Source organism: Rhinopithecus roxellana, chromosome 1, assembly GCF_007565055.1.
Source record: "Rhinopithecus roxellana isolate Shanxi Qingling chromosome 1, ASM756505v1, whole genome shotgun sequence".
Lineage (NCBI taxonomy): Eukaryota > Metazoa > Chordata > Mammalia > Primates > Cercopithecidae > Rhinopithecus > Rhinopithecus roxellana.
In genome coordinates this window covers 78,814,299-78,838,245 of record NC_044549.1, presented here as the reverse complement: position 1 = coordinate 78,838,245, position 23,947 = coordinate 78,814,299, and the positions used below count along the sequence as shown (strand labels likewise).

The following is a 23,947-nucleotide window of genomic DNA, read 5'->3' as shown; positions in this document are numbered from 1 at the left end:
TGACTAAAGTCCCAGGAAAAGTCCAAGGTGGATGCTTTTCAGTGATGCTTTTTAGCAAACATGAAATCTGAATATCCATATTGACAGACATCACATGTTTTAGGGGAGTAATTTATCTGTAAAAATATTGAAAAAGGTATTCCTGTAGTTATATTGGCAGCTACAACATTTGATTCAATTTGGGAGACAGAAATAAGGTGCTTCTGGTGTGCCTGGAGTCTCCATGCTGGTCTGTCTTGAAGCTGCCTCCATTGCCTCTAAGGAAATTGATTCATGTTGAGAGGTTAACAGGTGAGGAAACCAGTTTCAGCACCTGTTAGGCAGGGGCTAAATGTCCCGTTAATGGTTCCTTTAAAAACCTGGAGCTCGAATGTACCCCTTGTTGGAACTCCCCGGCATGTCTGTGTGACAAGGGAGAGTTCCAGGCTGAGCTGAAGCTATACATCTCCTGATAGTGTCCATGTGGGAATTGTGTCCGTGTGAAAATTCAAGACAAAGATTGGGAGTCTGGTCTGACTTTTTGATTGCATCCAGGTGGCGTGTTAGATTTTATTTTATTTTGTACAGATGAAGGGCTATTTTAAGGCACTCTGGGGCTTTCCTGCTGGGGAACTGAGAAGGAGTTTGGGGTGAATTTGGCTGCTGAAGATTGCAGAGCTGTTGAAAACTCCAGCTACCTTGTTTGGGCCATTTCTTGAGACATCTCTCTTTTTGATAAACCTGCAGTTGAAACCAGTGACTTCCTCTGAATATCCAACCACTGAATAATGAATACATTGTCTTTTCTCTTCTAGGCCTAAACGGCAGCGGCAAAACAATTTTCCCATGTTTCCCTCTCCTAAAGCCTGGAATTTCAGAGGGGTAAGTGTTGCCCTGGGTAGCCCCTGCTGTTAAATGTCCTATTATGGATACATGCTCTGGCCTCCAGAACAGACACTGTCAGGGTTGGTTTTACTACAGACACTGTCAGGGTTGGTTTTACTAATCAAAGTTTCCATCAAGAGAGCGTCTGTGCTTTACCACTTGGGGAAGTCACATTTCAATCAGTGGTTGTGGGTTAAGTAAAAACTCCAAGTGGCGACCAGGTGTGGTAACTCATGCCTGTAATCCCAGCACTTTGGGAGACCAAGGTGGGATGATCGCTTGAACCTAGGAGTTTGAGACCAGCCTAGGCAACATGGCGAGGCCCCTACTCTACAAAAAAATATGAAAATTAGCTGGGCATGGTGGCGTGTGCCTGTAGTCCTAGCTACTCAGGAGGCTGAGGCAGGAGGATCACTTGAGCCCAGGAGGCGGAGGTTGTGGTGAGCTGAAATCATGCCACTGCACTCCAGCCTGTGGAACAGAGCGAGATTCTGTCTAAAATTAAAGAAAAAAAAAATGTAAGTGGCTCAGTAAGCTTCTGCTGACATTCACCTGCCCTGAAGGCCTTGGACCGCAGGAAGCATCTTGCGAAGAAGTCAAGAAGTGTCAAGGTTGCTGAGGCAGGCATTGGGGCTGTTTTCTTTGGAACCTGGAGGGAACCAGTGTACAATGAAGGAAAAAAGAAATCAGAAATGTACAGTTTATTAATCTGTAGATTTATGCCTTCACAGGGAGCTTTGTTTTCCAGAAGGAGAAGTCTATAATCTTTAAACAGATTTTGGGAATCATAAAATTCGATGAAGCACAAAGCAATCAACCTTGCTTGAGAGATACAGAGGTATAGGAAGGGTCAGATTGAACTTCCTGATGCAAGGTTGTCTTCCTCAGCATAATACTGATAGTAATAATAATAATAGCCACAGTGTATGGAGGTCCTGCTGTGTGCTAAAGTGAGTTCTAGCACTAACCTCAGGAGCAAAAGTTGCATCTGTAGAGAATGCTCTGAGCTCTTTTTCACCTCCAGGCCTTTGTACATGTTCCTTCTGCCTAGAGCACTCTCTTTGCCCAGCACCATGCTCTTACACACACTGCTCCTGGCCCACCGACTTCACCTATTGGGTCTCAGCCTTGACATCACCTCCTCTGGGAAGAAGCCCTCATGACCACCCCCTGAATCTGAGTTCCCAAATCTCCTATGTACCCCTGCAGTTTCTTACTATTGTGCTTAGTTAGTCCTTACTGAAATTTAAGATTGGAAGACTCAGGCATGAAGAGTGTAGCAACCTTTCTCTCTCTTGTTCACTACTGTATCTCTGGGCCTAGCACAGTGCCTAGAACATGTATGCTTAATTAATTTGTTAGATGAATGAATGGAATGAATGAATACCTTTCTCACATCCATCTGACACCAAATACCTTTCTTGCATCCATCCACATGTTATCTTTAGATTGGATTTCAAGTTCGGGTCTTTAGTCTTTTTAATACTGTTCTGACTGGTTCTGTTCACACTTTAAAATCCTGTATAGATCTCAGTCATTTTCTTCAAGTGTCTTATTAAAAATAAATATAGATCATGAAACTATTTTAGCTCAGGTTACAGTAAGCTTTTTATTGAATACAAAGAGACATGTGTTGACTTCTGAAATAGATGTGCATGTCTTACTGAATGCAAGTTGTGCACTTCCTAAGTCATTTATGGTTTTGGGGATAGGATCTCCATTTCTCAAAGTGTATCCAGTTGTGTGATCATAACTATTAAGTAAAAAGAAGGCTTGTGTGGTCAGATCTATTTGGGACATACTGAGTGTATTAAACTAAATATACTCACTACTGCAGGGCTTCTCAGAGCCTTTGATGTGTTGATGTACGTGGAGACTCCATAAGGAGAACTGGTGGAGTTTGTAGCATTTCCCAAAGTCATTGATCATGAAACCCCTTGTTGACCAAGTAGATTGTACGCACTTCGGAATAGTTGACATTAACAGTCAATTTTGAGCTATAGAGAAATTAGATCTCTTGTGAGCGAGTTAGCCTTTTTGAAGGTCTTTGTTTTCAGTGCTTGCCCTATCCATCCTGCCTTCAGTATTGCTCCCCTTCTGCTCTGACAGTGGTCATTAGCCAAGGCTTGTGGGTACACGTGGAGTGACCAACCATCCAGGTTTGCCCGGGACTGTCCTGGGTTGAGCACTGAAAGTCCTGCACATCAGGAAACTCCCTGGAACCAGGCTAACTGGGACAATTGATTACCCCACCTATGGCCATGAGACCTCTTCATCTGTTTTCCCTTGAAAAATGTTCTGTGAATTTTTTAGCACAACTCTGGTTTATAGACCTTGTTACTCAAAGGAACCTGTTAGAGACATACTTGGTTTAAGTGACCCTCTGTTTGCCCCACCCTTGCCAAATCTCTCTAACACAACAGTCACATTAATGTGCTGGGCACCGTGGCACACACCTGTAATCTTAGGGACTCAGGAAGATTAGGCAGGAGGGTTGCTTGAGCCCAGGAGTCTGAGTCTAATCTGGGCAACATAGCAAGACTCTGTCTCAATAAATAAAAAAATAAAATAAAATAAAATAAAATAAATAAAATAAAATAAAAAACTAATTCACTGCAGAAAAAAAAAACAACCAATGAAACAAACAAAAAAAAACACCAACCCTGTCCCTGGCTAATTGCAACCAAGTAGATTTCAGAATTCAATGCAATGTTGACTTCAGGTTCAGCCCTCAAATTCTTAGCTAGCTCACAAGATTTTCCCAAACAGCAAAAGTTGTCAGTTAGGTGATTAGGCCATTTGTGACATTTATCTTGATCTCCTGTCCTTGCCTTGATTTCTTCTGGGCCCTATTGATAAAATTAGACAAACTGACATCAAGATATACCAGAGGGAGACAGTTCAGGGCCTGGCCAAAGGCCAGATTCCTCCTTGGCCAAAATTGATCTCTCTTTGCCTCAGAGTATAATCCACAGTGACATGGTCGGGGATTGGGGAAGGGAACCCAACCAAGTGGAAACACCCTCACTCCCAGCCAGGACGCACTTTGTAATTGTCATTATGGTAAATAAAATTGAAGAACGAGAAGGATGCAGAATGTCAGGATGAAGACATGTGAGGCATCATCTAGCTGACACATCTTCTGTAATGAAATCTGACTCCCAGGTCTGTTAGGCCAGGATGTACATGCTGTTCTAGGGCAGGGTACGCTTTTTGTGAACACTCTGCTTTCTTCTTTATTTAGAAAGGAAGGTTTCAGAATCTCCATGCTAGCAAATTTTCCATGCTAGCAAATTTTCCACATTTATATATGTGTTGGAGAAAACCATTGTATTATAAGCATTTGCAATTTTATTCCTCTTTAGCTTGCAAAGAAAAGGGATCCAGGCCGGGCACAGTGGCTCATGCCTGTAATCCCAGCACTTTGGGAGGCTAAGGCAGGAGAATTACTTGAGCCCAGGAGTTCAAGACCAGCCTGGGCAACAAAGCACGACCCTGTCTCTGCAAAACAAATACAAAAACAAACCCCAAAATTAGCTGGGCGTGGCAACCTGTGCCTGTAGTCCAAGCTACCAGGGAAGCTGAGGTAGGAGGACCACTTGAGCCCAGGAGCTTAAGCCTGCAGGGAGTGATGGTTGCACCTCCGCACTCTAGCTTGGGCTACAAAGAGAGACCTTGTCTCAAGAAAAAAAAAAAAAAGAAAAGAAAAAAAAAGAGAAAGGATCCAGTGTTTGTTCACCGAGGTCCTAGGCAGTTGTGAATTTAAGGGAATGGGGTGGCGGAAGAGGTGTTAGTGAGAAATGGTTTGGAAAAGGCAAGAGAAGAAGGAACCACATTGCTCTCGAGGAGAGGTATAGTGGGAGAAGCTGGTAGGCAAGATCTGGGTGGCTGAGGAGCAGACTTTTTGGGAGAAGAGAGAGAGATTTCAAAATAACTTTAAAGAAAGTCTTGCTAAGTGAGTTGTATTGCACCTCTGTCTTTGTCTTCCCTGGAAACATTCCCTGCAGACCTCCATTAGTCCTCAGACATTAGGAATTACATTTGTGTTTTTTCTTTTTTTGCTGGAGTGTTTGGCTGTAGAGAGGCTCAGAAAAGGCTACTGACACTCATATTACACATCCCCTCTCCTTACCAAGTGGTTTAGCCCTTTCCCGGATTGTCATTCTTCATTAATTGCAGGGTGCATTCTGCCCTTCAGTTCCCATGCTTGTCTAAGGAGACAGAGGCCCTGGGTGTTACCAACCCTCCAGGATTTCCCCACCCTGCTGAGCAAGGTGTGGCACTGTGCCCACCACTCAACCAGACCCATAGATGCTGCAGATGCATTCACCAAGAGAAGCAGAGAGGATGGTTTGGGCTGGAGTGGACATGGAAGGAACAGTAAGAGAAGACCATCACAGAATGGGAGGAATGAGGAGGCTGAGGGAGGAGGGACTGGGGGGTGTCTTGCTGTGAGGCAGCTTCTCCATCAGGTACTCACTGCACATCTGCTCCCATCTGGTTGGGGCAGTGCTGAGCTCAGAATTCAGAATTTCCACCCTTCCTTGTGAAAATATTTGCTGCAGCTCCTCCTGTTGGGGTGGGGTGGAGACACTGAGGCTCAGGAAAGACACACACCCTAGAGCTGTGAAAGTCTCTGGAGCACAGCTCCTGCTGTTGCCTGTAAGTTAACTAGGAAATGCTTAACCAGGACCTGCTGTGAACAAGGCATTGTTTTAGGTGCCAGAACTGAGGTTTTAATTAAATATGGACCAAATTTCAGAGCCCTTTTTGTCTTGTCTCCTTCTCCAGTGCCTGATCTTTACTTTTGTCTAGTCCATTTGAGAAGATTTTCTAGACTCTGGGGCTTAGAAGCAACTTTGGACATTGTAGCCCCAACCTTTTAATATGTAGATGAAGAAAATGAGACCTTGTATATTAGTCAGGACTCTGGGTTATAAGTGATAGAAACTCAGTTAAAACTAGCTCAAGTATAAAGGGAATTGGTTGCTCATGTGACTTAGGGAAACTGAGGTGGGTAAGCTTCAGGCACAGCTGTTTCCAGGTGTACTCCTTTTCTCAGCTTTGCCACGCTCTTGGTTTTTCTTCTCCTATCGCAGATGGATGTTTTTGAAGGAACAGGGTGACCATAAATAGCCACACATTTCCAGAGGAAAGAGAGATTTGCTTCCAGGATCCACATATGAAATCTCAGTTAGGACTCTGATTGTCTGGGCTTGGGTCACATAGCTATGCCTTGGCCAATCACTATGGTCAAGAAGATGGGGTACTATGATTGGACAGGCCTTGGTCATGTGCTTCCATCCATAGTCAGGGGGCCAGGTGGACAGGGCTCTGTAACTGGTAGCCCCACTGGAGCCACTTAAGGTGGAGAAGAGGCAGCTGCTCAAAGAAAGAGTTTGGTATTGCTACCAAAAGGGAGTCTAGTTCCCGGACAGCCAGAAAATAGTGGAGCCCACTCCTAAGGGTCACTCACAGTGGTGAGATCAGGACTAGAACCTTGTCTTTTGACAAGAGGTCCTGAACCTTCTCCATACTTCCTTGACCCATTCCATTCTCCGTGTAAAGAAGTCAGTTGCCAAAACCTCATTATAGCCAAATGTTTCTTGAAGGTCAGATGGAGAGTTGCTCTGAAATTCACAACTCAGTAAAGTGACAGAGTCTCTAATGCTCACAACACACCAGGCCAGGTCAGCATGTATTGTGGCTTTACCATCTCTACACTGCAAAAGAAGCCAGCAAGCCTTTCATTTCTCTTGCAGTCTCAGTTTGTGCATTTACTTTTGTTGAGTGAACGTCAGCCCCAGGCCAGGCTGTGGCAGTCCTGCATGGTAGATAGTATCTATTCCCACTCCAAAGATGGGGAAACTGAGCCCCACCTATGCTATTTGCCTAAAGTACAGGTGTAGTAATTGGCAAAGTCAGCATTTGAATGCAGGCCATTAGAGTATATTACCTATTTAAAACAAGGCCAATGACACATACCTCGTCTCCAAAGGAGGTTAGACGTGAAGAACTTTTTAAAAGATCTTTTTAAACTTTTCATCACCCAGAATCCCTTTTGATTTCCTTCTACCCTCTTGGACTTTATTTTAAACCTTTTAATCTTCCCTACTAGATGTATGAAAAAATGATTTGTTACCCCAATTTTGTAATGGTAATTACTAAAACAATAGCAATAACTTCGTTTATCCCAGGTGTCTAAGCCCTAGAGTTCACTTACATTTTACCAAGCACTGTGTTGAGCACTTTATGCATGTATTACTTCTCAGAAAAGTCTTAAGAGGTGAGTGTAGTTTCAGCCTTATCCTCATTTTATAAATGAGAAAATACGGTACCTTAATATTCTATTGCTGAGTAACAAATTATTATAAATTTAGCAGCTTAAACAGCAGCTGTTCATTAACTTGGAGTTCTGTGGATTAGAAATTAGGGCATGGTGTAAGTGAGTTCTCTGCCCAAGAGCTCGTGAGACTGAAATCAAGCTGTCAGTCAGGGCTAGAGTTTCATCTGAGGTCTGGGGTCTTCTTCCAAGTTCATCTGAGCTGTTGGGAGAATTCAGTTCCTTGTGGTTGTCAGGAGGTTCTTATTTCCTTGCTGGCTGTCAGGTTGGGGTCGCTCTCAGCGAGCTTGCCATGTCATCTTCAAAGTCAGCAATGGAGAATCTCCCTCACATCACATCCATTCATGCTTCAGATCTCTCTGACTTGAGGAAGAGCCAAATTCCTTTTAAGGGCTCATCAGACTAGATTAGGCCCACTCAGATAATCTCTCTCTCAATGATCTAAAAGCCAATGATTAGTTACCCAATCATAGGGGTGGTATCCCATGACATTTCTAGGTTCTGTTTGCACCCAAGGGGAGAGGATTATACAAGGTGTATACATTAGAGGATGGGAATCTTGGGGACCATCTTAAAATTTTGCCTACCACACAGAGGTTTAGAGAAGGGAATAACTTGCCCAGAGTCACACAACAGGTAAGCTAGGATTTGAACCTGAATTGATGTTGAGTTAGCAGGCATGAAAACAGCATTAATCTCCTGGTGCAGCTCTATCGAAGCTCTTGGGTGACCAGGAGACCAGCCTCAGGAGGCTGTGGCAGGAGAATTGCTTGTACCCGGAGGCAGAGGTTGTAGTGCACTGAGATAGCACCACTGCATTCCAGCCTGAGCGATAAAATGAGACTTTGTCTCAAAAAAAAAAAAAAAAAAAAAAAGAAAGAAACCACTTTCTTTGCTCATCCTTAAAAAGCGACTCATCTGTTCAAGCTTTATCGTGAGATTGCAGCAATTCAGTCACATTTTCAGGCTCTACTTCTAATTCTAGTTCTCTTGCTATTTTCACCACATCTGCAGTGACTTCCTCCATGGAAGTCTTAAACCCCTCAGTATCATCCATGAAGGTTGGAATCAGCTTTTTCCCAAGTCCTGTTAATGTTGGTATTTTGACCTCTGCCCATGAATCATGAGTGTTCTTAATGGCATTTAGAATGGTGAATCCTTTACAGAAGATTTTCAACTTACTTTGCCCACAGCCACCAGAGGAAACACTGTCTATGGCAGCTATAGCTTTAAGAGATGTTTTTGGTTTGTTTTGTTTTTGTGTTTGTGTTTTGTTTTGAGATGGAATCTCGCTCTGTCATCCAAGCTGGAGTGCAGTGGAGTGATCTCGGCTCCCTGCAACCTCCACCTTTTGGGTTCAAGCAATTCTCCTGCCTCAGCCGCCCGAGTAGCTGGGATTATAGGCACCTGCCATCACGCCTGGCTAATTTTAGTATTTTTAGTAGAGATGGGGTTTCACCATGTGGCCAGGCTGGTCTCGAACTCCTGACCTCAAGTGGTCCACCCGCCTCAGCCTCTCAAAGAGATTTTTTTTTTTTTAAGTTGGAATCTTTTTCTGTTGCCCAGGCTGGAGTGCAGTGGCACGATCTTGGCTCACTGCACCTCTGCCTCCCCGGTTCAAGCCATTTCCTGCCTCAGCCTCCCGAGTAGCTGGGATTGTAGATAAGCGCTACCACACCTGGCTAATTTTTGTATTTTTAGTAGAGATGGGGTTTTACCGTGTTGGTCAGGCTGGTCTTGAACTCCTGACCTCAAGTGATTTGCCTGCCTCGGCCTCCCAAAGAACTGGGATTACAGTCGTGAACCACCATGCCTGACCTAAAGAGATGTATTTTTTAAATAACAAACTTGAAAGTCAAAATGACTCCTCTATCCATGGGCTGCAGAATTGATGTTGAGTTAGCAGGCATGAAAACAGCATTAATCTCCTTGTGCAGCTCTATCGAAGCTCTTGGGTGACCAGGTGCATTGTCAGTGAGCAGAAATATTTTAAAAGGAATCTTTCTTTCTGAGCAGTAAGTCTCAAGAGTGGGCTTAAAATATTCAGTAAGTCATCCTGCAAACAGATGTGCTGTCATCCAGGCTTTGTTGTTCCCTTTATAGAGCACAGGCAAAGTAGATTTAGCATCATTCTTAAGGGCCCTGGGATTTTGAGAATGGTCAATGAGCATTGGCTTCAACTTAAAGTCACCAACTGCCTTAGCTCCTAATAAGAAAGTCATCCTGTCCTTGAAGCTTTGTAGCCAAAGCATTGACTTCTCTCTAGCTAGGAAAGCTCTAGCTGGCATCTTCTTCCAAGATAAGGCTTTTTCATCTACATTGAAAATCTGTTGTTTAGTGTCACCACCTTTATCGATTATCATAGCCAGATCTTCTGGATAGCTTGCTGCAGCTTCTACATCAGGACTTGCTGCTTCATCTTGCACTTTTATGTTGTGAAGACAGCTTCTTAAACCTCATGAACTAACCAACCTCTGTTAGCTTCAAACTTTTCTTCTGCAGCTTCCTTACACCTTCATAGAATTGAAGAGAGTTAGGGCCTTGCTCTGGATTAGGCTTTGGCTTAAAGGAATGTTGTGGCTGGTTTGATCTTTTATCCACACCACTCAAACTTTCTCCCTACTAGCGATAAGGCTGTTTTGCTTTCTTATCTTTTTATGTGTTCACTGGAGTAGCACTTTCAATTTCCTTCAAGAACTTTTCCTTTGCATTTACAACTTGGCTGTTGGGTACAATAGGCCTAACTTTCAGCCTGCGTCAACTTTGGACCTGCCTTCCTCACTAAGCTTAATCATTTCTAGCTTTTGACTTAAAGTGAGAGACAGGCAACTCTTCCTTTCACTCTAACACTTAGAGACCATTCTAGGGTTATTAAATGGCCTAATTTCAATATTAGTATGTCTCAGGGAATAGGGAGGCCTGAGGAGAGGGAGAGAGATGGGATGGTTGGTTGATAGAGCAGTCAGAACACACACATTTGTTGATTAAGCTCACCATCTTATATGAGGATGGTTCGTGGCACCCCAAAACAGTTACAATAGTAACATCAAAGATGACTGATCAGAGATCACCGTAACAGATACGTAATAATGAAAAACTTTGAACTATTGAATTTTGAATGAACAAAGTGTGATGCAGAGATGTGAACTGAGCACATACTATTAGAAAAAATGGCACTGATAGACTTGCTCAGTGCAGGTTTACCACAAACCTTCAGTTTGTAAAAAACACAATACCTGCAAAGTGCAATAAAGCAAAGTGCAATAAAATGAGATATCCCTATCATGAAAACAATAGCAATAATAATGTATTTCATTTATTAGCCTTTGGAATGTGCTAGCTACTGCTCCTAGTACTTTGCAAGTAATCACATTCCCCTAAACCACTATTTAGTCAACATTATTATTATCCTCAGTTTTCAAATGGGAAAACTTCTACCAGAATCATCCCCAAAGACCCACAGCAATTAAGTCGTGGATGTAGCTTTTGAACCCAGTCAGTCTGGTTTCAGAGCCTGTGTTCTCAATAATGTAATGATTGTAACAAGTGCAATTGATGCAGAGGCCTATAATGTAAAGCATATGTTTATAGGATTTAAACCATAACTAAAGAAAATCAAATTAAAACCGTAAAAACTAAAATGATCCCTTCTTACAGGGAGAAAATATATTAATATATACATAGAAAAAAGTATTGTCACTGTTGAACAACAATATGGAGTAGATGAAGTCCCAGGGAACTGTTGTGTTACATACTTTTTATAAAGTCTGAATTTTTTTTTAAGTGTGTATTGCCTTTATAATTAGCAAAACAATAAATTTAGAATAATTGAAAAAGAACTCCCTCCACAATCACAATCTTCCACAAGCAAGAGGAGGCTTATATTAAAAGTTTCAGGTCTTAGAACACAGCGGGGTGTTTCACTGAATATGTGCTGTGGGCCGGGCGTCGTGGCTCACGCCTGTAATCCCAGCATTTTGGGAGGCTGAGGCGGGTGGATCACTTGAGGTCAGGAGTTTGAGACCAGCCTGGCCAACATGACAAAACCCTGTCTCTACTAAAAGTACAAAAATTAGCCAGATGTGTTGGCACACTCCTGGGACCCCAGCTACTTGGGAGGCTGAGGCAGGAGAATTGCTTGAACCCAGGAAGCAGAGGTTACAGTGAGCTGAGATCGTGCCACTGCGCTCCACCCTGTGTGATAGAGCGAGACTCTGCCTCAAAAACAACATGTGCCGTGGCTAAGCCTCTGGGGACTGATGAAATCTGGGTGCACAGAAGGGGCTGGCACGTGCTGTGCTATACTCTGCTGTGCTTCAAGATGTTTGCTCCCACCTCCTCTCCCAGTCCTCCCCACCTCCCTGACAGTCAGTCTAGAGGCTAATTCTATGCACCCTTGGGGTTAGCAGTTTTATTGGTCAGCCCAGAGTCTGAGTTTGGTGAACAGTGCTTGGCAGCCATAACAACAGCTTAGATGGTGAAAAGGTATATGCTTTGGGGTCAGGATGCCAGATTGGGGTCTTCAGACACACTTCAGAGCATCAGGTCTCTTAGCTGCAAAATGGGTATGGATAAATAATACCATTTCCTGAAAACCAGAGACTTACTAATTATGTATGTAAAGTGACCTGAAGAATGCCTCTCATGTAGGTAAGTGTACAGAAAATATTAGCTCCATGTAACTAGGGTTCCTTTATTCCTGAGATGACTGTTTTCTAAAGATAAGTATTTAATAGATGCTTTTTTTTTTTTTTTAATATGAGCTGCCCCCTTATAAAGGCAAAACCGACCATACCTGGGTTTCCACTTAGTTCTGCGTGTCTCATTTCCCTTCAGGCAGTAGAGAAGCCAGGCTGTGTAGATTCTGACACCTGTGAGGGAAAGCTCGTGTCATCTTCAACCTGCTGACACCAAAAATATGCCAGGAACATTGGAACTCATTCTTAGATTCAAAGCCATTTCTTTTTCTGGCCATATGTGAGGTCTGTGGGAGTTAACAGTAGGCTTGTGTGCCAGTTGAACAGATTTGCATTTTTGAGTTTATAGATGCCTGTTTATTTTATATAGTTATCATTTTGATTAGTCCGTGCTTAGTCCCTTTTTAGTTCCAGAGTTATGTAGGGTAAAATATGCATTTACTTTGGCCTTCTGGGTTAATTAGGACATCTTAGTTGTAAGTGACAGGAACTCAACTCAAATTAGCGTAATCAAGAAGAGTTTTTAAAGATACAGGGGTATGGGAAGTATTTCATGGAATGCAGTGGAGCCTCAAAAGTACCTGGAACCAGGCACTGGAAGCCCACTAGAATTCCTGACTCCTCTCTGCTGTTAGCACATTTGCTTGGCCAACTGACTTTTTCCGTTTCTCCATACAGTGGAAATGCAGCCATCTACAGAGAGACAGCCTTCTCTCTCTCAGAGCCAGCATTACTAGGGAGGGATTCTGATTGGTCCAACTTGGGTCACGTGGATACTCTTGTACCAATCAGTAGTGACCAGGGAGTGGGATCGTGCTGTACCACCATGGTGACTCCTATGGTAACCACAGTAACAGTGGGGGAGAAGGGGCAGTTTCTAGAAGGAGAAGGAGGCACTGGGGCAGATACAAATAATTCTTGCCTACAAAATTCTTCCCCATCTCTCCTCCTATCATAAAAGGTAATCATCCTGATTTCGTTTTTTCATGTTTGACTCCATGTGGGCAAAACTCCTAACTCCTTTCATCTTTGGTTAGAAGCAGTCCATTTGGTTATTGATTTTTTTTCAACCCAGACAATCTGTTCTGGGAGCAAGAATAGCCTGTTTGGCAAGCTATTCAGCAAGACATAAAACATAATAGTCCTCGGGATGAATCAAAATAATAGCCGGTCCTAGAAAATTGTGTTCTGAAATGGCTTAAGGCCATTTCTAGACTGTTGGGAAGTATTGGAGTTCAGTCAGGGGTTTTAAACAGAAGGTGGTCCAAGAATCGGTCTCGGTATTGTTTTGTGGTTAGTGACATTGATGACTGTTCATGGAAGTTTTTATTTTTTAATGTTAATCAAATGTAGCCTTTATTACACACACAAAAATGTCATGGTAGAGATCTTGCTACCTCCAAAAGACCATCATGTATTTGAAAGCATGAGAGGAGGTGGTGATGTTGAGAACTGAGGGAACATACCTATTTAGAAAATCCCCCTTTTCTGAAGCCGAAAATTCCCTTTCTTTCCTCCATGTTAGGTTTATTTTCTCTTTCTGTCTGTGTCTGAATCTGGGAATGGGAATTTGTGTAGGGGTTGGTAAAAGTCCTGTCACTGGATTTTCTTCTCTGTCATCAACTTCTTCCTCTTCACAGTGAACGTGGCCCACTGAATAGATTGGACTGGATAGATTGTGGCTCTAATACCACCCCCCTTTAAATGCCCAAATCATACTGCCCATTAGATCAATTGAAAGACACAGTTAGAAGCAAGGGGAAAAAGATGGGATCCATTAACACACTTCACAGAGAGTGCAGGCAGGGTGGAAGGACCACACTACCTGAGTCCTGGGCTTTGCAACATCCATATGTCCTGTCTCTCTGTACAGTGTCAGCTTTCACCACTGATGATGCAGCTACAGGGACTGGAGTTGAACTTCAAGCCAGAGACTCACAGACAAAGGCGCCCTGGGCCAGTGGCACACACTAGCTTTATCAAAGAGACTCAGGGACAAATACACCTGGTCTGTACTGCAGTTTGCCAATTAGCTGGATGAACAGCTGGCTAATTTCTGTTTTATCTCTTGGGCAGAAGACACATGAGGCTAGAATAGGTATCTTCAATGGGGAGCCGAGTTAAGGCCTCATGTATGTTAGGTGCTCATGTATTATTAGTGCCTCTGTATATTTAGTGCCTTGTAAGTCTCATGCATGTTTAGTGTAACCAGATGCCTCATGAATGTTAGGTATCTTTTGTTCCTTCCATCCCTTCTTGTCTGTGTTAGGTGAACACATTTGACTTATTAACCACTTAATTATAAGTAACATCACTTAAAATATATTCTATTATTGAAGATGAATAAGTCTTACAAACTTATTCTTCCTCTGTAATTGAAATTAGTAGTCTCTAAAAACAAATAGTCATTAATCTTGATTGCATGGGGCCCATTTGAAAATGGGCTGCCCTATCTAAGTGTGATGATGAAAAGTCTTCTCTTCCTTGATTTTTGGGCCTCCTGCATTTGTCATTCTCCACTCAGGCCTTCTCTGCCATCCAACCCTGGAAATATCAATGAACACAACTTTAGGACCAACTTTTTTGTGCATGGCTGTTACTGACAACCCCCATGTGGTGCTGGAAATAAAACCAGTGGGATTAGATGCTGTAGCAGCACCAAGGACCACCAAGTGCCTGACCCCTTGGTTAACACACATTCAGGGAAGAGGAGACATTCTGCACGGCAGAATACTGCTAACACATGATGTGTTTTTGTATCTCAGGGCTGATTTGACCTAACATTTCATTTAGAGAAAAGGGGGAATGAGACTGATTAATTTTTATGGACAGATGAAAATTTGTGTTAAGCGTAAAGCTCTGACTTCAGGGAAGTGCATTTAATTTATGAAGGTTTAACTAAACCGCTTCATTAAAAAGAGGATGGGGAGAAAATTTATGACTCAGCACAAGTTAGATGGGTGACTGTCATTTCCTCTGTCTATCCTATTGGAGTGATGGTGATTGTAGATGTTAACATGGGCTTTTTGTGCAGCCTACCCCCTAAAAACAAGCAACAGCTTCCTCTGAGGCTAAACTGAAGATGTATATATGATACTTGTTCTAGCAGGGAGGAGGCATTAATGAGTGTGGTCTATTGGGAGAAGGGATGTCTGCCTTCACGTGGTGTCTTCCTACGTAGTTTCCATGATCCTTATTTATTGTATGCTATTTTTCAACTTTTATTATGAAAAATTTCAAACATATGGAAAAGTTAAAAGATAAGTACAACACAAACACTCACCATCTAGAATTAACAGTTCCTAACATTTGCTTTGCTTATTTGTCTCTAGTTGTTGATAGAGTTTGGCTTTATTTTGCTAAACCATTTCAAAGTAACACAATTACAGATACTATGATTCTTCATGTCTAAATATTTCAGTATATATGTCCTAATTATAAGTATGTTTTCCTACATTATCATAGCATCATCATCAAACCTAAGTTATCAGTAATTCTCCAACATTTCCTAATATTCCATCTATATTCATATTTTCTCAGTTGTCTTTTATAACTGGTATTCCCCCAAATCATTCAAGGATCAGGCACTGCATCTAGCTGGATTTCTTGTTTGTTTGTTTTTATCCAATCAAGGACCATGGTTTCGTTTTGTTATGTTTCTTAAGTCTTTTTGATTCTCAGACACTCCCCTCATCCCTCCAATTTTTGAAAAGACCAATTTGTCTTTTGAAACTTTGGAGGCCGGGCACAGTGGCTCATGCCTGTAATCCCAGCACTTTGGGAGGTTAAGGCGGGTGGATTGCTTGAGCCTAGGAGTTCAAGACCAGCCTGGACAACATGGGGAAACCTATCTCTACAAAAAATACAAAAATTAGGCAGGCGTGGTGGTACGTGCCTGTAGAGTCAGCTACTTGGGCAGGATCACTTGAGTTCTGGAGTTGGAGGCTGCAGTGAGCTATGATTGTGCCACTGCAGTCCAGCTTGGGCAATGGAGTGAGACCCTGTCTCAAAAAAAACCACGGAACTTTGGAACGTGTCTCACATTTGGTTTATCTGACTGCTTCCCTATGATGTCATTTAACTTGTTCCTCAGCTCTCTATATTTCTTGTAATCTGGTAATTTGGATCTAAAGACTTAGTTTGCTTTAGGCTAAACACTTTTGGGCAGGAAAACATCCTAAGGGATGCTGGTTACTTGCATCTTATTAAGAGGCACACAGTTGGGTTGTTACTAGTGATGCTAACTTGCTACCAGGGTAGATGCTCATGAGAGCTCAGACCCTGAGTGGGGAGCGACTCTACTGTCATTTCTTGGTGGATATTTTAGACAGTGTTTTTGGCGAAGAATAGGCACTTGCTCCATTACCTCAAGAAAATGGCTTTTTAATAAGAGAATATATAGTTGCAGGAACTTAGGACTTCTCTTCGTGGGTCAGTTTTATTCCTCTTCTGTCTCTGCCTTCACTTGTTACTGACCTATAGGTTCTGCTCCTGGTGTCTCCTCCTTGTGTGTGGCACTGTTGGGCTTGTCATGATGCCAGCTCTGGACCAACTCAGCATGATCTTTCAGCAGCTTGCTCTCCTGCAGCTTATGGCATAGTCTCAGTTTCCCCATCCCCAAATCCCTAAGAAAACTTCAATTGCATCAGTTTATCTTTCTTGCACTAGGCTCCACAAGGTGGGCACTAGGTGGGCAGTCAGCTGGCTAGCTTTTAAAAGGGCTTCTCTACCTCTTGGTTCAGTCATCTGTGGCCAGAGTCAAGGTCAAATGGATCTGTCACTCACCAGCTTGGGCAAGTAATCAGCCTCACTGAGATTCAGATTCCCCATCTGAAATCATATGTAGCTCATAGGGTTATTATGAAGATTGATTTAAATAATCATATCAAGTATTTAGCACTGGCTGTGTGACATAGTAACTGCTCAGTAAATATTCCCTCCATCCCTGCTACTACTATTATGCCATACTCACTCAGCAGGAGCTGTGGGCAACATTGGTGAAGTGGGGCGAATATCCTGGGAAGGGAACGTGAGGACTATATCCCTGTATTAGTCCATTTTCACACTGCTGTAAAGAAATACCTGAAACTGGGTAATTTATAAAGAAAAGAGGTTTAATGGACTCACAGTTTTGCATGGCTGGGGAGGCCTCAGGAAACTTACAATCATATGTGGAAGGGAAAGCAGGCATATCTTACATGGTGGCAGGCAAGAGAGCAAGCGTGTGAAGGAAGAACTGTCCAACACTAATAAAACCATCAGATCTTGAGAGAACTCACTCACTATCATGAGAACAGCACTGAGGAAACTGCCCCCATGATCCAATCACCTCTCACCAGACCCTCTCTGTACATGTGGGGATTATGGAGATTACAATTTGAGATGAGATTTGGGTGGGGACACAGAGTCAGACCATATCAATCCCCAAACACTTCTAGCATACTAGAAAAACTTTCCTTTTTAAAAATAATTTTTCCAAGGGGGCACGGTGGCTCATGCCTGTAATCCAGCAATTTAGGAGGCCAAGGCGGGTGAACCCTTTGAGCCCAGGAGTTCAAGACCAGACTGGGTAACATGGCAAAATCCTGTCTCTACAAAAAATACAAAAATTAGCCAGGTGTGGTGGTGCGTGCCTGTGGTCCCAGCTACATAGTAGACTGAAATGGGAAGATCACATGAGCCCAGGAGGTCAAGGCTGCAGTGGTCTGTGATCGTGTCACTGCACTCTAGCCTGAGTGATAGAGTGAGACACTGTCTCAAAAAAAATTAAAAATAACAAAAGTTTAAAAATATAAACATTTTTCCATTTTATAGAGTGATCAATTCAGACTCCAGGTTATGGAAGACTGAGTCTGGACCATTTACTGTTTGTGTAGATGTGCCCTTAAATAAAAAAGACATACTTGCTGCATATGGAGATATGTACCAATTTAGAGGGAAGAAAGAACATTTATTGTGCAAAAAGCTATTGAATGAATTTTAAATGTAGTCTGGATATATTCTTGAACATTCTATGTATTCCTTCTGATAGGTGTTGACTGATGGTAATTAAGATCTTGTGTATCTTGTGACGCTTGGCAGTAGATTCGGGTTTTACTTTATTTTGCATGCATCTCTCTGTGTACTGCTGCAGACTGGTACTGAACTAACTGTTCTTGGCTTCTTAATCACAGCACCTTAGTTGCCCAATGAAAATATGCAACAAATGATACATTCTTCTCATGTTTGCAATTTTGATGTGGTACAAATTAACATCTTGTTTGGAAGGATAAAAGAAGATTATTTTGATAATGAGGTAACAGTTGAAATCATTGACCTCAGCAGGTCATTCTGAGGATTGGAAATTTTTTAAAGCTTCAGAATTAGCATTTTAAAAAGTGATAACTCAAAATGCTGGTGAGGGTACTGTAGGATGAACTCTATCATAGGTGTTCAGTGGTAGTGTTACTTGGTCATCTTTCTGGAAAGCAGTTTGGTTATTTATGTCACAAACCATAAACATATGTAATTATTGGCCCAATAATTCCACGACTGGAATCTATCCCATGGAAGTCACCAGAGATATGACTTATGCACGAAAATGTTTAGTGCTGCAGCAGTTATAATGACAGGAAAAAGTGGAAAAAGTCTGAATGTCCACTAATGTGAGGCAGTTGGTGTAAAGTGTGGTTTTGTTCTTATGAGTTGTAAGTGACAAGGGGAGGTTGAAGAAGAGTTTTAATTCAGGGAAAATGTTTATTGGTATGTTTTAAGAAGCAGGAAACAAAATTGTATGTATAGTACAATTTGGGCTATGAAAAAAAGCACTTGAGGATTAAAAGAAAATACGCTGAAATATTAATGATGGTTTCCTTTTGGGAAGTGAGGTTATACATGATTTTTGTTTTGTTTTGTTTTGACTTTGCTATGTTTCTATGGGGTGCATATATTAATTTTTATATTTGAGGGGACAAAAAGCTGAAGTAATAAGACAAATATTTGAATGGCAATTTTGAGTGGAGTCTTAGGTTTTAAGGTTTAAGAATAAAAATCCTCCCCAACAGGCAACAGAAATGAATCTAAGTCAGAAATGCAATGAATTGGACTAAATCCCACGCTTACTTAAGATGGAATTTTAAAATATGGCATCACATATGTTTGTGGAGGAATTTCAAATGTGAGAACTCGGTAAAGGTGAACTTGGAGGAATTTTGTCTTCTTCTAACAGCAGCAACAACAACAACAACAAAAAAAACCCCATAAATCTTACTTGGATATTTGGGAGGGGAGGAAAGCACTTTGGTAAGAATGGATACTGTGTGCTCGGCCAAGAGAAAAATTATGGCTCTAAAGCAATCATCCTGGACCAAAAGATTCATATTCCAAAGAATTAATAGGTAGCTCAATGGTGCCTCTCTGTGTTGGGCACATTATTTTTCTGAGTTCCGAGTGCTTGCTTGGACCAGTACTTTGGAATATCACTTTGGAAAAATCAGAGAAAAATACCTAATATGGCAGCCTGTGTATTCCCTTTAGGTTTAATTATGAAACTCAGATAACTACAGATTGCAAATTTGTTTTAGGAGTTTGGGGATCAAAAAGATATGTGGCTTTTTTTTTTTTTCTGAGACAGGATCTCACTGTCACCCAGGCTGGAGTGCAGTGGCATGATCATGGCTCACTGCAGCCTTGACCCCCTGGGCTCAGGTGATCCTCCCACCTCAGCCTCCCAAGTAGCTAGGACTGCAGGCACATGCCACCATGCCTGGCTGATCTTTGTATTTTCTGTAGAGAGAGGGTTTTGCCACGTTGCCCAGAATGGTCTTGAACTTTTGGGCTTAAGTGACCTGCCCGCCTCGGCCTCCCAAAGTGCTGGGATTACAGGCGTGAGTCACTGCACCTGGCCAAAAAGACATGTGGCTTTTAAAAAATACCTTCCACCCAACAGTATGTTTCCCATCACGGAACTTGTGTAATTATAATCTAAAGTGTTCTTTCTTAGGAAGAACCTCTGCCAGGCATTAGGAAGTTCATCAGCAATTTCTCAAACTTCTCGAGGAGGGAAAAGCCTTGAGGTTTAGACTGGAATAGGCTTTTCAAGTCTACAGACTTGGTACAAATGGATCGGATTTGCTGTTCTTGAAACATAATAAAGGCTCCCGCTGCCTTATTCTTCCAGTCTTGATGTCATGTCATTTTTTTCTTCTTTTAAAAATATACTCGTCTCATTATCCAGAGTGACTAAGAGGCCCAGCATATGTGCCACTAAAATACTTGTCCTCGTTTTGCTCTTTCTTTTCTCCTGATACCTGTTGCTCAGGAAATGACTTCCTCATCTGGTTTCATTAGTCATTCTGATGTGCTTTGTCAGATGCCCTTCGTTGAGCGCAGTATTGAACATCATCTCCCTACTTCAATAAATGCCCATTTCCCTTCACTTACCACATGCATTTAAAAATATATATTTTAGGGTTTTGGTTTAAACTTTATGCTATCTCTTACATGTAATTTTATGTTATTTAGTGGCACTGAACTTGTTTAATATATTAAGAAATATTTCTGCTACCAAAGTCAAAGAGCAAAAGTCAAAAAAATGCAGTGAACAAGATTTGGAAAGAATCCTTACTTTGAGGCAAAGAAAATGCAAGTATCTCAATTAATTCAGATTCAGTAGTTCTCATAAAAAATCTACCAAAAATCCATGCTTTTGTGTGTGTTGCTGGAAGAAACACAAAGTTCACTTTCTGGGTGGTTTCCCTTCAGCTGCCTTTTGTTCCTTACACTTGACGCTGGTTTCATTTCTAGAAGAAACCAATCTTAAAAGTCTCTGGTTTAGCAATAGGAGGAGTTCAAAACATTTTCACCTGTTGTTAGTTGTGTGTGTTTAAACAAACTCATGCAACTATTGTTGCTTACAGTCACTGGGTTCATTTCTGCTGGCCTGGCAGGGTTTGTGTTGGCAATGGTAGAGCGATGCTATCAGCATCTCATTGTGTACTGTTTGCATAACGGGACAGGGCAGCCAACTCCAGCATTTAAAAAAATGCTTTGGATTAGATGAATGATTTTATTAAGGTATCTGTCAGATTGGGAAGGTGCAACTGTGACTGACGAGGACCTCCTGAAGAGGATCCCAGTCACAGCTGGTGAGAGGGGGGCTGGCAGATGACCCAGCTTCAGGAATATGGCTGCACTGCAATGGGCTGGCCACCCAAGAGTGGGAGAGGGTCATCGGTGAGGGAGAGCACTGGCAAAAGCATTGCTCAGTTGCATTGTCCTTTGTGGCTTCAGGTTTTTTGTGCCTCAGAGGATCTAGGGCTATTCCGGAAACATCAGCCAAGGGAAGTTCTACTGGATTTTCCTCAGTTAATAGCATCTACACAAGGCTTTCCTTCAAGAACAGTCATCCTGTTAGCTACTAATAAAATAACATAGAAGTGCTGAAGTTTTGAGCCTGGAAACAGTAATTTTAAAGATACATAGTGCTTGAGTTTACTTATTTGCTTTTAGAATGAAGTCACCACTTGTCACCGTGACTATGGAAACATAGGAAATACATTTTGGGGGGTTCTGCTTAAGTCACTACATGTCCTCTAGTAAGGTTCTCAAAAGTGACATGTACCATGTTAGAACCCAGGAGCATGTTAGATATGCAGAATCTCAGGCCCCACCCCAGACCTGAAGCAGTAGCTGCATTTCATTGAGATCCCCAGGTGATGTGTGGGCACATTAAAGTTTGAGAAACATTCCGATTTTTAGGGTGGTCTAGATTTAGGTTGCAGATACTGTCGACTCAGTAGAGATTTCATGTGAAGCTCTTTAGTCTGGATTTGGGGTGCTGGAAATTGGCATGTAAACCGTCCCTTCTTTCTGTAGCAAAAGAAAGTTGGGCTGTGATAAATTTCAGTTAACCGGGACCCATGTCTCTAGCCACTTGGGACTGAAATAATTAGTGCAAATCCTTCTGTGGTTCAGACTGAGTAGAAGAGGCCACAGTCAGGGTTAAAAACTCTGGTATCCCCCACTCTCACTCTCCTTTCTAGACCCTCCTTCCCCAACCCAGAGGACTCAAATCGCAGCCTTTTTGTCCTGGATAGGCCTGCCTGGAGCTCTTTCTCTAATGCAGAGGATGTCCCTTTTCTCACAGTGTGCACATAGTAGGCTTTTGCTGACCTTGTGCGTGTCCTTTATTGTCCTGTGCAGTAAGGTCACCATATCCTGACATGTGACTCATAGGCAAGACAGCAATTTCTGATAAAGGAGGGAAGGGTGGCCATTCCACCTCCTCACTGAGACCTGTGTGTAATGTAATGCATTTCCTGCCTTTGATTCTTTACCCACGTGGCCCTGCCTGTCCACTGTCCTGGCTGCTGTTTTCTTTGTTCTGCAGCAGAGGAATTCGACCTCTCTGGGGCTTAAATCCCACTCAACCCTGGCCATTTCTTGGCATGGTTTTTCCTCAGGTGGCAGGTCACTGCAGGGCAGAGGCAAGGTTCCAAATCCTGCTGTGTCTCAGTTCATCTAATATGTCTTCATTTCAAGAGAGATTTGGGCAAAGGCTAAGCTGATTACAGGGCTCAAGTGGAGCCCTGAGCACATTTCAGATGTGGAATGCAAATTGTTGTCTGCAGTAATTATAGTTTGCACCATGGCCCCACTCAGCCCCCATGGTCATTTTCCTGCTGCAAAATAAGCAGCTTTATGCTTTCAAAGTGGGAGGTAATGAGGGGGAGAGAAGCACCTAAGGGACATTAAGGAGTGTTTTCAGAACCTGTCTCCAAGCCTGAGTGGGAGCAGAATGGACCCAGATGTGTGTAGGGATGCTGCCACTGAAAAGCTCTGTGACCATGGGCCAGGAACTCAACCTCACTGAGCCTCAATGTCTTCTAGTCCTTGCTTCAGGGGGTTTCTATGGTGATGAGGTGCCAAGATGTGGCAGGACACGCAATATGGTACCTGGTATATAGTAGGTGCTCAACAAGGGGGAGTTTCTTTTCACTGCCTATAGGTGCCATAAGCTTTGGGGTCTGCAGTGGGGAAGCACGTGCCCTTCTTAAAGGGTGATTCCAGCACACATGTTGGTTAGTACTCTCCTGCTCTGAAGAGCTTTGGTGCATCCTTCTCATGCTGCATGTGTCTGCAGAATTGAGGGTTGGCTTAAAGTGCTGGCTTGGGGTAGATTTCCTGCATGTCATTCTAGCTGTGTGCTCTTTGGCAATTACTTAACGTCTCTGAACCTCAGGTTTTCTCGTTTATAAAATAGACGTCATAATCATTTTTGATTCACAGGGTTGTTAGAAAGATTTATGTAAAACCGCATGTAAAATTGAGCACCAGTGCTTGACACAAACTGTGAAGGCAGTACTATTGTTATCCCCTTTGCAGAGATGAGGAAATCAAGGTTTTTGTTTGTTTGTTTTTTATGGGTTGAATGACTTCCCAACTCTGCAGCTCATATGTGGTACCACCTGGACTCTGGCCTAGCAGATTGGCTCTGTGGTCCATGGTAGGTAACCCTGACATTGAACCTCCAGGTGGTTGGAAATACCACACAAACACACTTTAGGTGCCTGATCCTGGGGCTCCCCTCCTCAGATCCCTCATTTTTGTTGAAAAACTCTTTGTTAAATTGGGTTAAAGCGGATCATAATAAAATCACTTTTACCATATTATATAATGTTATATATAGTATATTTAAAATATGTTTATGTTATATATTATACTTTTATATAAGATTATTGTATGTAATATCAGCAACAACTATTTACACAGATTTGCATTCCTATTGGAAATGTCCTAGCCATTGTCAGCACTTATAATTGCTTTTTGTTGTGCCACATGGGGGCTTATTATCTGTTACGTTGCTGCAAAATTGTTTATCTTATAGTCTCTAGGAAACTGCAATTGTTACTTACTGTGTGCCAGGCACTCTGCTCAATAATACATATTTGACTTATTTGATTCTCACAAGAACTTTTTGCGGTGGATCCTTTTATTATTTGCATTTACCAGAGGAGGAAACAGAGGCACAGGGAAGTTAAGTAAATGATCGGGGTCACACATT

The 23,947-nt window shown here is 42.3% G+C and overlaps 1 protein-coding gene across 1 annotated transcript in view; it reads left to right on the top strand.

The window, feature by feature from the left end:
* The window catches only part of ARHGEF3 (Rho guanine nucleotide exchange factor 3), a 340,537-nt gene that overhangs the window by 113,255 nt on the left and 203,335 nt on the right, over positions 1-23,947 (top strand). Inside the window, exon 3 of the mRNA XM_010360455.2 lies at positions 795-861. Coding sequence (XP_010358757.1) covers positions 795-861 — 67 coding nt within the window. The remainder of the gene's footprint in view (positions 1-794; positions 862-23,947) is intronic.